The sequence below is a fragment of the Anolis carolinensis genome, chromosome 2, assembly GCF_035594765.1.
Source record: "Anolis carolinensis isolate JA03-04 chromosome 2, rAnoCar3.1.pri, whole genome shotgun sequence".
Lineage (NCBI taxonomy): Eukaryota > Metazoa > Chordata > Lepidosauria > Squamata > Dactyloidae > Anolis > Anolis carolinensis.
This window is the reverse complement of record NC_085842.1, coordinates 308619646-308635691: the sequence shown is the minus strand read 5'-3', so window position 1 is coordinate 308635691 and position 16046 is coordinate 308619646. Positions and strand designations below refer to the sequence as shown.

General features: G+C 37.4%; 1 protein-coding gene across 26 annotated transcripts in view; it reads right to left on the bottom strand.

The window, feature by feature from the left end:
• Window positions 1-4655: 4655 nt before the first annotated feature.
• The window catches only part of tcf4 (transcription factor 4), a 378409-nt gene continuing 367018 nt past the window's right edge, over window positions 4656-16046 (bottom strand). For 24 of the 26 annotated variants that reach the window (XM_062974260.1, XM_062974264.1, XM_062974263.1 and 21 more), the window contains 3 exons: window positions 14923-15152; window positions 12313-12459; window positions 5626-10284 (listed from right to left, as the gene is read on the bottom strand). In XM_062974260.1, coding sequence (XP_062830330.1) covers window positions 12323-12459; window positions 14923-15152 — 367 coding nt within the window. In that variant the 3' untranslated portion in view covers window positions 5626-10284; window positions 12313-12322. Of the gene's footprint in view, window positions 5575-5625; window positions 10287-12312; window positions 12460-14922; window positions 15153-16046 lie in introns of those variants that run through there. The other 2 variants (XR_010003930.1, XM_062974253.1) reach the window with 2 other exon arrangements.

Here is a 16046-nt window from a genome sequence, read left to right as displayed (position 1 = left end):
TGCAGTATTGGTTTTCTTATTTAATTTTATATGTCTACTGCTTTTAAATTAAGTCTTTTTCTTAGCTTAGAATGGTTCACAATAACTTTGAGAAACATATTTAAAAAGAAGCCATTACATTTAAACAGTTCACTCAGAACTTAATCAAAGAGGGAAGAAGAATAACTGCAGTATGACAAATCCCAAAGGGGCAAAATTCAAGAATGAGGACATATTGTTATAACTGCATGCCTTCAAGTTGTTTTCAAATTATGCCAACCCTAAGGTGACCCTATCACAGGATTTTTGGGGGTTGAGAGTGTGTAACTAACCAAAGGTCACCCAGTGGATATCCATAGTTGAGTGGGGTCTCTGGAGTCATAGTTCAATACTCTAATATCACACTATAACACACTGGATATATGCATTGTTTTCATCTAAATAAGATTGTTATGGAAGCTATGTCAAATCTATGTGTTCAGGAACAGGATGCAACTAGACCAGGACTGTTGCCTTCATGCCTTACTTGTGGCCATTCCAGAAGTAATTGGTTGACTTCAATGGAAAACTGGCTGCTGAATTAGATTCATAGTGGGGAACCCATGTTTGTAAAGGTATTGTTTTTTGTAGCTTCCATCATCCTCAACTGCTGGCCTTTTGCTGGGTGATAGGAGCTGGAATTCTGTTCATCAATCCCAACTGAGGTAGACTCATTGATCAATTCACTTGATTAAATGGTGGTCTTATTTTAATCAGGATTAAAAATAGAACTGACCCCAACATTTATAGTCAGTCTGCATAACTCGCAGTCCTCCAGGTGTTTTGGACTTCAGCTCCTAGAATTCCTGACCATTGGACAAGCTGGCTAGGGCTTCTGGGAGTTGAAGTACCAAATACCTGGTTGTGCAGGCCTCATCTACAGCAATGGTTCTTAACCTCTAGTTTTCCAAATGTTTTGTACTTTGATCCCCTGATCAGGATAGGCACTGACCAGGAATTCTGAGCATTGAAGTTCAAAATGTCCAGAGGAAAAATGGTTGAGAATCACTGATCTAAAGAGTGAGAACTTCTCTGCCTCCTACATATGAGGTGGGCAAGTGGGGCATAGATGAGAAGGGATGCATTTGTGCCATGTACGATAGGAGGTGGGCAACTGCCAAGAGTTGGGAAACTCATTCCCATGTTTTATTTAGAAAATGAAAAAAAAATAAACATGGACATGGAATCAATTTTTGCCATGTTTTTGCCCCCCTGGGCTGCTTTTTATAACCACGAAGTATGCTGGAAATCAACTTGCATTTGTGTTATGTGTAACCGCCTTGAGTCCCCTTCGGGGTGGGAAAGGTGGGGTATAAATGGGGCAAATAAATAAATAAATAAATAAATTCACATTATTTCCCTACTTTTTTCCTGCCTAAAGTACAAAGAGAAGGTAGAGGGTGATATGTTTTTGCAGTGAAAAGACAGGTACAAAATCACACTGGTTTTAGCATTGGCTGAGTGAATATGTGTGTGTGTACACATACAAAGGGTCTCAGTCCCTGATCCATAGTCCTTGCAAACTAAGTACAAAATAGTACAATTCAGTCACAGCATGTGCTAGGTGAAGAATGGACAGATTTAATTTAGCTCAGAATGATGGAGATTTCCTAGCAAATAGCGATATTTCTTAGTTTGGCCGACTCGAGCTGATAAATCATTTCCCTCTAATGATCCAGAAAAGGTGCTTAGCATTTCTGCCGCGATGGCAGCTCTCAGTGATTAACAAGGCAAAACACAAAAACAACCCATCAGCAAAAAAGGGGAAAAGTGAGCCTTAAACACACACAGAGAAACCCTGATGTGACCAATTTGTGTAAAGTCCTGTTTTTCCTCTGTCTGATGAGAGGCTTAAGAACCAAGCTTGGTCTGTATGAAATGGAGAGGAAAACTCATATTTACGTTGTTGGGAAGGAAACGGGCTTTAATATCCACCAATAAAGTAGATGTTCAATGGCCGAGTTTCTCAGCCAAATCACTTACAGAAATGTTACAGGGATTTCTAGAAATCTTCCAATTTTGTCGTAAGACTTTGTAGCCTACATTGGTTTGTACAAGGACATCTGACAACAATCTGATTAACACCAGATTACAATATAGCCCTTTTTTTAAGAGCTTAGGAAACAAAAGCAAACCATCAACCCGAACTCAGCTCATAGTCAAAGATCCCATTTGCTCTGGTTTTTCCCTCCAGCTAAATCACTGATTGTAGTGTTCATCAGGAATGAAAAATAAATTAACAACAATTCTTTCTCCAAGCAATCTGCTTCTTAAATCTCTTTTGTGGCAATGCATCTATGATCTCGTGGGAAAGCATGCATTTTCTCTTCATCTTTTTGATATACCTGCAGGACCATCAATCAAGTCCTGGATGTGGCATATGACAATTGTAATGTTTCCTTTTGTGCTTCTGACCTTACTTAGAAGTTAAAAAACAGAGTAAAATTATTCTACAATTGACAGGGACCTGTTCCCTTGTCAATCAAGAATCAACTGAGTGGTATTCCCATGTACTCTAATGAGACATTTCTGGTACAGCAGGCTGATGCAGAACCGGTACTGCATCCTATTATTTAGCCCATTTCATTTCCCAGCACCCCCTAATTCTCTATGAAGCATGGCGGAATAGGGAAGGAGCAGGAAAACCCATGTTCTGTTTGATATGCTTGGTGAACAGTGGAAATGAAGCATTATCTGTTTAAGGGAGGAAAACACAGCAGTTTGTGACCTGCCTTGTAATTTCAAAAAATCAAATTGAAACTCAGTAAGAAAAAATTGAAGTGGTTGTTTTACACCAGCATTATGAGGTCAAGTCTTTCTCACCTTCAAAACAAAAGAATAGTCCTAAAGGGTCTGAAGTTCATCCAGACTAGAATCCTTTCCCCTGCTTTTTGAAAGCCAGCACATAGTGAATGAGTGTGTGACGTAAAGTAGCCTCTGATGTTGTAGCTCTCCCAGAATCTGGAATTTGTATTATCCTGGAGCATCATGACTACTATGCATTGATAGACCTATCCTTCCTCCATGACCTTAAGCCCTTGTTTGTCTGTTGACATGTTTAGGATATGAATCTTTGTTGTTACATGCACCACTAACATCCCAACCCTGAATAAAACTTGATCTTGAAGACTTTCTAATGTTTCAATTCGTTCCATCAACAGAGAGAAACAGAACCCTTGGGCAAATTTGACATGGTGCTTAACAATCTGGAACCTATTTATTTTTTATAAGTATTACACATCTGATTTCTGAGACACTTATTAACTATGTATCTACCTGTACAACAGCAACCTATGTGGAATCTATGTGAGATTTAGTCCATAATTGGAGTCAGTCATATATGAATTTAGATGTGAATCTAGGACCTTTCAGACCCAAAGGAAAAATCATATTTATATTCCTGGGATAAACAAACTGTGGCCTGGACATGGCCCTCACCTATGTCATTGTGCACCTCCCCTTTCTCAGAATTTGGATTGATCATCTGGAATATGGAAAAAGTGTGAAATATTGGTAAGAGCCCACCAAACGCATGATCTTTCTATGACAGTGGGATTACACATTCCTAGGGTCTCCTGTGCCAGATAGGCTTTTGCTGAGGAGTAAGATTAAATGTGGCAAAAAGCTACTAGGCAGCAGCACTAGTAGTGTATTTGGTTGAGACATTGGTGGAGACATTGGGTTGAATAGACAATGCTTTGAAGAGAGCAACACTCTCTTCAACCCAGTGCTTTGAGACTCAGCTGAGTGAAGTGCCATAGCTGAAAGAGAAGTGGGTGAATGAAGCTTTAGCGCTTTTGGATTTAGCCAAGTGAAGCCCTGTGGCTAAAAGGGGAGTGAACAGGCAGGCAAGTGAAGCACTGTACCTGAAAGGAGGCATGATTTTTTTTCACTTCGTAATAGTCGCACCTCGGCCAAAAAAAGGAATCAAAAGTGTGACAGTTACACAGTGAAATACATTATTCCACTCCTTTCCCTCCCCCTTTTAGGTCTGAATAGAGCTTTGTGTGCTTGATAATGTGACATTACATTGTTTGATGACTGTGTGTACATTTGCATGTGTGCACATGCATATGTGAGGCTGCTGGGTTGAAATGTTGGTGCAGCCCTACTGTAGGCCAGAAACCAAGGAGGGTATTTCTGTAATTTTTGGACATTTAACCTTCTCTTTGCTCCGTTTCTTTTCCTTGTGCACTCTCAATTTTGGTTTTTAACTTTCAAAGGTTTTGATCTGAGATCCAACCTTCTCCTATATCTTTTTTTCTTTATCTCATGCCACTGCTCCTCAGTTAGATTACAACAGACAAACTCAAGAGGGATATTTTTCTTCCTGGGATTCAAAGGACCAAAACATCAGACTTGAACATACTGCTACTCTACTATATTGTATTGGTAAACTATAAATTCAGGTGAACTGAAGCCATCACATGGTAGGTGGATTATCTGCACAACTATAATATTACAATGTTCAAATTCTCGGTGTTATGATTTATTTTGTAACATTTGTGCAAAAGTAATTGCCATCTTCCCACAATAATTGGTAGTCACAAATGTGTCATGTGTCTTATGAGATACATACTTTTCAATGTTAGCTTTGCTTTTTAAAATGTGCAAAGATTAACAGATATGTGAAAACCTTCTGCATTGATGAACCAGAATTTATTATTTCCTTTCCCATTGCTATAACAAGGCATTAATATAACCAGATAGCATTTATTGTTTACAACATCAACAAATGTTTGATTGTAGGAGTGGGTGGGGATAAGGATGATTTCTGTTTTGTACAGACCACACTGCAATAGTAGGGCAGAGATCATTTAGCCTAGAAATGTAAAAATAATATTATTATTATTGCATGAAACCTTCTGGAGATGTTCATCACCACTTGTGCTATGACAGTTTACATTTCTTTGAGTCTTTCGTTTCCATTTTGATAGACTGTATCTTAGTTTTAAACAGTGGGGTAGTTCTTCACATAATTAATTTTATTCCATTTTTGCATACATGTTAGCACCTGCTTGACATTTGCCCATTGTCCATAGGTGCATCATATTTTTTCATATGTAGACAACAGTTTTCAAGTGAAGTATAGGTGCTATATTATTTACAGAAGAGTTATATACCGATGATCATGAAAACAATTTTACAAGGGAATAGCACCTTCAAAGATATATGAAATAACTTACAAATAAGTTCAAATGTACAAACAGGTTTTCCCACCAATTGAAATGCAAGGTCAGCTTTGGGCCAGATTTTTAACAACTATATTACAATGCATAGCCATATTACATAATGATTTAGGTCCAGAAGCAAAGGACACATGCTCCTAGTAGTTATGTCCAGAGCAGAGTCTTATCAGCTACACAAGTGAAGAGTGTGAAGAGACCTCTAGAAGAACTCTTTAGGTTCTGAGAACTCAGAAGATCAGAAATTCCGTTTTACACATCATCTGGAATGTGGCACCAAAGGCATCTTTAAACCCATTGTATTTGAGGTTGTGTCTGTGATGACAACGCCACCTATTAGGTCGGTCAAAAGCAGTACTTCCTCTGACACCTATAGAAATGGACAATGTAAAATGAAATGAAATAAAAGTGTCAGAAACAGTTTATAAAAATGGCACATTTATTGCTACAGAACGGTCATGTACATGACGGCATCGAATAACTACAGATGGGAAACAGGTAATGGCCTACAGCAAGCTGTGTTTTTCTTCTTGAAGGAATTCCAGCACACAACCTGTTTGGACACTTCTACAAATCAGAAATACACCAAAAACATGAAAAAATTGAGGCACTCAGCCACACATTGAAAACAAAGTGTAACTGTTTTTTAATCTTTTTTCTTTTTGTCCCTTTTGTAATTTTTCCCTTTTTTTCATTTTTTTCTTTTCTTTTTCTTTTCAACTGCTGCAGCTATGTGTACAGTCGCAAAAAATGTCCCCACTGCGACCTACAACTAAAAAAGAAAGAAAGAAAAAGAAGTAGCTACCATACAATTTTTATCTCAGTAACACATGGTAAAATAACATCTTTTAAATAGTAAAATAAAGTAACAAACTTTACTCAGAATGATTCCAAAAATCTACAAAGAAGAAATATTCAGAATCCGACCATTTCCCCCCTCCCTTCCCCTTGCAATATTCATGGTATAAAAGGATTGCTCCTGTGAAAAATAAGCCAAATATATTTTTTTATTTTTAAATTTAGGGTTTTCTTTTATCCTACTAGGGTGTACTACAGTCTATTTTATAGCAAAAAGGTCACTAGACAAACGAAGCTTTGTAACAAAAAGCCAGGCACTGATACATGGTAAATCTCTGCTTTTTTTCTCTTATCTTCACTTAGTTGCATCACAAGTAACAAGAATGAAAAAGGCCACAGTTCATATATTTTCACCATTACATAAGTCTATAATACTTGAAATGAGTATGGTCAAACCAGCACTGCACAAAGGTGAATCAACTTCAAGTCCCATGAGAAAGAATATGTCATTTAAAAAAAGAACGTAAAAGAAAACAAGAAGCCAAAAAATGTCTTGGTGCCCCATTGTGTTGGAATTTCATCACATTCCATCTTTAGAATATCATTTCCCCCTTCCTCGAGTCAGTCAGTGGACTAAGTTTAATATATTTGTGCTTTTTTTCTCCCTTGATGAATTCGCTTCCATTCCTGGCAATGTACTGTATTGTTTGCTTTTCGGCACAGATTGCATGTTGCCTATCAGATAGAAAGATGAAACCTGCAAATTCCTCCCCGTTCCAACCCTCCTCCCCATTCCCACCCACCACTGTCCCTCCAAAGGAAATTAACAAACAAAACGAATCGGAAGACTGCATCGGTACAAGTTGCATCACTGGTTGAATTGACAGTTGTATAAACATTAGTGTTCCTTGCAGCTACACATAAGACAAATGTCAAAAAAGAAAAAAAGTTCTAGATGAACAGATTTCCCTAAGCGGCATATTCATAAATTACTTGAATGTGGAGGTGGATCACTCGCTAAACGTCTGGTAGTATTCCATAGAATAGTTTTTATCCTTTGAAACCATATGCACTTGGCCTTCCCTGTTCTTTACAGTCAAGCCACCACCAGGTCTACTAACAAGGGACAGCTAACCCTGAACCTGTTTGACAATGATCACAGCAGTAGCAGAGGCTAAGGAGTTCTTGGGATCTGGATGATGTCGAAAATACAAATACCAACCAAAAACAGGGTGACTGGTCATTTTCAAGCTTACATTCCATTATGGAACAGGAAACCACACCGACCAGTTCATTATTTGAGACATAGCCAACCATCTCCTGGTTCTGTGTACATAACCAGTTTCAACACTTGCTCTACCCAGAAGCACAGACTGAAATAATGGTAATAAAAATCCATCCTTTTATTATGGATTATGAGAGACCTTGTTTGAGCATGTTTACAGAATGACATCAGTTCATCTAGTTAGGTAATTAATTCCAGTAAAAACAAAAAAGCATTGTGGTTATTTTGATTTGTGTTTATTACCTGTATTTTATCTTGTTTTGCATTTCTAACTGCAATTATATCTTCTATTTTTGAGATGGACTCCTATCAGAAAATCACTCTTAAAATTTATGTGTGTGGGCAACACTTAATAGCCTTAGACTGAACTGGGTAGTACAAATTTTGAATTAAGTCAATAGAAAAAGCATCACTTGATGGCAGTTTGGTTTGATCTACTGTTTTAAGCAAAATCTTATCTCTTGAACTAATAATGCTGCCTAATACTATTTGTATTTTCGTTTTACACTGAATCCTGAGCAACATTAATGTGCTTGACCTTTAAAAGTGAATCCTTTGCCATATTGAGAACACCAGTAAGTTTAAATAAAATGTATTTAAAGTACTGCATTTATAGTGAAATACTCATTTGTTGTATTAACTTGAACTGAACATGGACTCTGTTTCATTATGCTTTGAATTGTAATGGTTTCAATCCACCTCCACATTTGAGAAACTTATTAACAAATAAAAGCATTTTAAAATTTTACTGCTACTGAACATATTTACAATTTTCAACACACACACACACACAGGTAATCAAAATGTTTATGGATATGTAGAGGGTGGTTCACATGGTAAACTATTATATTTGTTCGTTATGTTTTTCAGAAACATAAAATCAGATTCTCACATCTCACTATTGAAATGAGATTTGTTTCAACCACACATTTTTTTTAAAAAAAACAAAAACTGATACAATGTATTAAAACACATAATAACAAGAGTCTACATGTAAAAATATAACTTTTACATACACAATTTCAAAATAATGATACGTTTGCCATTTTGTTGCATAAAATTTACAAATGTATTTTTTCATTACTATGTAACTGGCAAAACAGGAGAACAGATGGAACGTCTAGACCGTTTTCAATGGACTTATGGCGTTTACTCAGTGCTGATAGGTGGAAAATCTACTTGAACAGGGAGATTTCATTTTAAAAATACATGCCAAGTTTGTGTGACTATTAAAAAAAACTGAAGCTGGAATTGGAGACAAAAGGATGCTGACAAAGACTTCATTGGGAGCACTATGTGTTAATTGTTTTATATACCAAAACCAATCTTGTGAAGATTTGCTCTGGATACTAGTTCAGTTGCGCCCAAAGCTAGTTATTGGATGAGTAGCTGTGCCCTAGATTTGATCTATGCTTCCTACTATATTAAGTAAAAACCTTGGTTCATACTGGCCAGAGAAATACTGTACTACTCCCCCCTCCTCAAGAAAGTGCAACTTAATGCTTTAGAACGGGTAAGGCTTGTTCTAATGCTGCATGACAACTAGATATTGGCGGAGTTTTTTTCATGAATGAAGGAGGAGGCAGCATATGGTCTACCTTTCAGTAATCTTGTTTGAAGAAAAAAATGGGTTTTTAAATAGTAAAAAATCAAAACCTGTCATTCAACTAGCAGTTTTTCCATTTGAAAACCCCCGTCCCCTGCCAAAAATCTGACCATGTATTCTGAAATGCCTTGCTGCATACTGTATTTAGGCTACATACATTAAGTTAACACTTTTACCGGTTCGTTAAATCACAGCCACCTTTAATTATGTTATGTTTTCGATGATATAAACATTGGAAGGCACAGTGGTAACATTGTAGCATTCTAACCTTGTACCTCTGAAAAATCCCAGACACAGGGTCTAATGAGAGCAACACTTATGATTTGGAAACCGCCCCGCTCCCCCCACATTTCGGTTTGGACTAAGTCTCAGCAACACTGCTTGCAGTTTATCTGCACGTGATGTGACTTTTCAAGTCCTGTGTTCTACCCAGAAGACTGAAGAAACAACTCTCACTTTTTATCTATGAATGATAAAACAACGTCAGGGTCAGCGTTTCATCCTGAACTGCCCCTCTAGCAACAGAGTTGGCACTACAGGTTACAATAAAGAACCAATGGGGAGAAAGGGAGAGAGAAACTGGACAAAAAAACTTATTTACATTAAAATCTTTTTTAAAAAAGTTAATCAGTACTTTTTTTTTTTTACAGGAGCAAAAAAGTCTGAAACAAATGAACAAAAGCTTACCATATTCACTAATTTTAATATATATATATATATTTATTTATATATATATTTATATATATTTATATATGTGTGTGTCTGTGTGTGTATGTATGTCATAGGTCTATAAGATCCATCTGTTCCTCCTACCCTAAGGAATGGCTAATGTCATCACTTCAGTTTTCATTAGGACGTTTGCTGGTTTTGTAAATACGTGGGTAGCAATGCTTCCCTTTTTAATATCCAGTAAGTATAAACACTAGCTGACTAGTACACCAACGAAAACGTTCATTTTTTTCTTCAGAAGTACACTTTTCATTATTGCAAGTTTACAATTTTTAAATTAAATATTTTTTTCAGACTTACAAATTAATTATATTTTTTTCCAAAAGAGGTTTAGGCACAAATGCATTGTCCCACAGTGTGGAGAAGATTGCCATTCAGTCTCTTGGCTGTGCATTTACAGCTCCTAACGTACTGCTTGAAACATTCTGAGTGATATGTTGAAGAGAGGTGTCCCTCAAGTTGCACTTTTCTTTTTCTTGTCTTTTTTTTTGTTTTGTTTCGAATTGGGAATGCTGAAATCTCTTGCGTCTGTGATTCATAACTATTCAGACTTGTCTTATTATATTACAAAAAAGGGGATAAGTGTTTATGTGGTTTTAAGATAATACAGCTGTTAAGGAAGTGGTCTCTGCTTTACATGAAGAAAATGTGGCAACTTGGACCTGCAGAAGAAATGAAAAACATTTAGGCCAGCCAAACAGAGCTAACATGGTTACTTTTATTACATTTTCATACAATATTCTTATTATACAAAATGACTTCCGAACTATTTCTCAGTAATCCTTCCTAGATTATTATTGGGCATTTTGATAAATATGGAAGTCATGAACTTTCATGTCGAATATGACCTACATCTCTTCAGGTCCAAGACCAACACAATCAAAGTGATTACCATGCTAAAACTAGAGGGAATGCAGAAGGAACTAACAAAGGTTTTGCTAAATTTCACAAAGTGGTGGGGAGATGGAGTGTATGCAAATCCAACATTAGATCTAATTAGAACAGATGCTGTGGAATGAATTGGATCTGTTAGTTACAATTAACCTCAATTCCTTATTTTAGGGTATCTACTCCATGTTGGATTTAACTGTTAAAGTTCAACATTGGTAGGTGGACTTGGACATTTCCCTTACCTACAGTTTCACTTCCCAATAATTTACTAAAGCTGTTATCTACTATGTCTGCTATGTCCCACCCCCAGTCAAAAAACCCCACAACTAAACAGGAGGCTGTTTCATGGTTTAAAGGTCTCTTCTTCCACACATCAATAATGGAATTTCAATCTGCCCCTACCCTTCTTGAATACCTTGGTTTTCTGATTGTCTGATAGGATCTGAGTCTTGTATAAATGCACAGAATGTATGTCAATTCAAACATGTAGTGAGCCTACCACTGTGGCACACTCCCATGTCAGAACTCCGTGATTATGGGTTTATATATCAATCTGAAGACCTTTTCTAGGATGCACAACTGTCCATGTCATTGTGATGCTGAGCTACTTACATAAAAGTACTTCTCGTGTGCGTTATATGTTAAGCCACATGGAAAAATATACTTCCTGATTTTGGACTATCTATGGACTAGATATTTTGTCATAAGTGGGGGTTCAGCACTTTCATAGACTGCATTATATGGTCAGTGTAGACTAATATAAAAGCACTGGACTGCATTATATGAGTATACTGACCATATAATGTAGTTTCATATTGCATTATATGACAGTGCAGATGAGGCCATATTCATAATTACCTACACTTTATCAAGGGGTGAATAGCTGTGGGCCTGCAGATCCTGCACCCCTCAGAAAACCTAACAAAGTAGTCAATGGTGAAATCATAAAAACTACCACCACAATAACTAGTGGTGGTAAATAGGGAATTGCAGCCACAATACATCTAAAGGGCTACTGTCGCCCACCCCTCGCCAATATCTCTTAAGAAGCTATAAATGTATATATGTCCTTAGAAATCTTAGGAACATTCTGAACCATCTTTCTACTTTAAATATTAAATACCAGCAAAGTCTATCTAAGCAGAATGAAAACAAAGCAGTAAAATCAAGAATGGCAGTTAACGAAGTCAGGTGAATACATTTTTTCTGTATGCTGCAAAATAATGAGGATGGCAGGTAATTCTATACCCGCAGTGTAGTCATAGAAAAGGCTCCATTCTGCATTTCTATAACCCTCTCCTCAAATGGTGGGACATCAAGAGGGCCCAGGGTGATCACCACAATTTATAGTTTCATAGATGTCAGGGATGGGGATTGTGTGGTCTTGGCCTACAGGCCCAATGTACATGTGCCTCCATTAGAATTAAAAAAATAAAGCCCTCCTTTCATAATTTCTGATCTGTTTGACACCAAGGCGATTCCATCTCCAAAACTGGAAGTGATTTCTACCTTAGGCCTCACCTGGCCTAATCTAAGCAGTTTGAATTGTCCAATCTGGTGAAATTGTCTCCCATGTGGAAGGGGAGAGGTGCAAAGGCTTTTCCAGTATGGTTTCAAATTAAAAAAAACCTGGGAGGGGTGTGTGGGGAGATATGGCCCTCCCAGATCTACGGGGGTGGGGGGTGGGGGTGGGGGGTATTGCTATCCTCTTGTGTAAGTCTTATATAACAGGAGGTGAAATCTTTAGTCCTGAGAAGCTAATGTTATTTTATTATAGTTAGGTAGAATTCAACACATGCCTTTTTTTTTTTACATCTGCCCCATATGATTAGATGTGTCTCCCATCCCAGGATGAGGTCCTGTCAAAGAAAGCGGAGGAGGTTCTGAAGATACTTTCTCTTCTTCTCTTCTTTTCAGACATGCTGCTTTAGGATTCAGATTCCTTTCTGTAGAATCAAACAAAAAACAGGCTTTTAAATAGGTTGGCATTTAAAACACATTAACAACATTAATTCACAATCCCAGTGTGATGTTTTCACCAGTTTTCACCTGTAATTTTCAGTGCCTCAAGAGTTTTGAAGTGCAAGCATTTTTGTATCTTCAATTTCATTTACATGGCTGGTGTGTTTTTAATCTGCATTTTTATTCTCCTTCCTATAGTATTTACATAACTTTGGAAACTATGAGAATCATGTATACCTTCAGAGGTCTAGGCTCTTTAGGACAGTGTGAATCTCGTGTGGCCCTTACTCTACCCTAGACCTTCCTATATTCTCAACAGCAAGATAAAATAAAGCTTGAGATCCAGCACTCAGAGATATCACATAGCTATGACTTTGTATCTACGTTCCCCAATGTCTCACCTCAAAACCTCACCCTATTAGCAGCACAGGTCCTTGAAGACAGTCCTTGCTGTGTTGTCAGAAACTGAGATGAGGGAGTGATGGGATGTGTCCAGCTACTGTCCTAGGTTTGGCTGTGCTGTGACAGCCATCTCTGGAGATCTCAGAGAGGAGAATGTCTTTGTGAGCTTGCTGTGTATCCAGCAATAGCTGCATACATCTCTATTTAGCCCTTGTTCCCCAACAAGAAAAAAATGACCATGTTGGAAGGGGGGTCGCACAGCTCACAAGGCAAATTTTGGGAAAGATTTTTATCATTTTATGGTCAGAATAGAATTCTGAACTATGTGATGGCCATAAAAGTGAATTGCCTGACTACTACAACTACTACTAATAAATTGTATTTGTTACCCAACTCTTGTATTGTATGTGTTACCCGGCAATAGAATGCAAATCCAAAACTCATTATTCAAAGTTGACTATAAATAATAATAATAATAATAATAATAATAATAATAATAATAAAACTTTATTTGTATTCTTCCATAATAATAATAATAATAATAATAATAATAATAATAATAATAATAATAATAATTTTATTTTTGTACCCCGCTACCATCCCCCCAGAGGGACTCAGGGCGGCTCACAGATATAAAACAAGCATACAGTGATATCAAATACAAAAACACACAAATAAATTTAAAAGGCATAAAATAAAATCACAATCATTGTAAGACACATCCGCCCTAAATCCCCCAAGGGGACTCAGGGCGGATTCCAACATATAACAGCAAACATTCAATGCCTCCATAAAACAAACAAATACAGAGGAGTCTCGCTTATCTGACATAAACGGGTGAGCAGAATGCTGGATAAACAAAAATATCAGATAATAAGGAGGGATATTAAACGTGTCTCTTTTTTTAGGGGCTAAAAAAGGGGCCTCCTTCCCAACTGCACTTTGTCCTCCCTCTTCTCCCCTTTCCCCTTCCTTCCTGGTTTGCCTGGACTGACTCATCTCCGGTGGGACTTCATGTCATCCCCAAAAGGCGCCCTCCCTTCTTTCCTCCTTGACTTTCCTTTCCGGCCGGGTGTTCCTTGCAACGTGGGGAGCCTTGCCAAGAAGGGCTATCTCTCTCTCTCTGGGGAAAGGTTTGAAAGCTTTTGGAAGGGGATTAACAATTGGGGAGGGGGCAAGAAGAAAAGGGGGGCCCTCCCTCCCAGGAGCATCTGCTTCATTCCCTTTCCTCTGCACCTATACTGAAATAAAATCCCAGAGAAACCCTGCATATGAAAATAACATTAAAACCTAACATCAAATTAAAGCCTAACATCAATAAATTAAACTACATGTAGTCAAACAAAATTATATAACATAAAACCTAAACAAACATCCACATTAATTTACAACAGCCAACTAGTTTTCACAAAACACTGTCAGTTGGTTGTGTAGTCGAATGATGGTCATTGGGACTAGGTAGGCCTGCCAAAAGAGAAGGGTCTTCAGTTGTGTCTTAAATTGTGACAACTCATTTAGCATTTGGAGCTCTTCCGGCAGGTCATTCCACAATCTTGGGGCAACCAATGAAAAGAATCTCTGTGTGACAGTTGTCAGTCAAGTTCTGGCTGGTTGGCGTAACCATCCCCAGAGGACCTCAGGGTCCTAAGAGGTGGATTATATGGGAGAAGGTGATGTGCCATTATAATTCATTAACAGAAGGTCAACTACTATCAACAACAAGTAAACACAAAGGGAAACAGATCTTCTGAAAGTACATATACAATTCCTTTTCACTGTATCAGGACGCCAGTACACAGCAAGGGCACAAAACAATGAAACAACCCACATCAGTTCTGATTTTGTCAGAATTTCAGTGGACTGGCATGATAACAGTCCCCACACCCTCAGTGGATACTCCTTTCTTCTTTAGCAAATGAGTGCATTTAAACCAGTAAACTGATTATTTGCTTTACTTAATATTGTTCAATAGCCACCTCCCGCAATGAAACAATGAACCTTAATGAATGTAAGGGTGAGTAAGGTAAACCTGGCATCTAACTGACCTCTGACTTGTTGCTCTAAGCTGAGGATAACAGCTACAGCTTGGTGTAAGATCAAAAGTTTGGTCTGGGGCTTGTCACTTTTCAGGTGAAGCTGCACCATCCGGCCCAGCTCCTTGAAAGCCTCATTGATGTCACGGACCCGGAGGCGCTCGCGGGCATTATTGGCCATTCTTCTTTCTTTCTCACGCTCTGCTTTTTGCTCCGGTGTAAGATCTTCATCATCATTATTGCTGAGATACAAAAAGAACACAGCATTGTCTAATGATGAAGAAATTTGAGATTTTTAACAACAATTCACCTTACATAATCTTTGCTAAAACACACAGAAATATGACATCTTTCCAGTATACTGTTTATACAGCACCACCACAGATTTTATAATTAGTTTCACAAATGATGGTATTGTAAAAGCTAAAGTGACATAATAGAACAATATATCTCACATGGGTTTTTAACCTCAGAGATCAAACACACACTAAGGTATTTTCTTTAATGTCTGGCTCACTTTTCCCATACTGGGTACTATCCACTGAGAGGTTTTCTTGCACAAGTTTACTAAAATGAAATTTAGATCTATACGTCTTGCACAGAATTTGGTGTGGTAATAGCAGAACCAAACAAAAAAAAATGAAGAAGTCACAACTGTACTGTAGTTTATGCTACACTCAAGAAAAAAGTAAATTATGTTAAAGGAAAATTATATACAAACATTTATGCTTAGTTATACTGTTTATAATTTTACTTGGTTCTCAGTCCTTAATATTATAGAACCTTTACTTTAGGGTTTACATGCTTCATAAATTACTAAGGATCACAGCTGAAGAAAATTAATTTAATATTCCATACTGCCTAACATGAAAATACCCCCAAATTTGTCTTGGTACCTGTTGATCATAATATTTGCATGGTTTACAATGTTCCACTTTGGAAATGAATACCACCACTACTAAAATTCAAGATGAGAAAAAGTGCAGAGGTTAAAATCCTGATTTAGCTCTGTACTTAATTACCAAGGCTGCACTAGAAGTAGTAGCATTAGTAATAATTATGATTACGATAATTATTCTTATTATTTTTGCTAAATGGTTCTGCCCCTTTCCTTCCTTTGCTACCTCTGTTTTTTT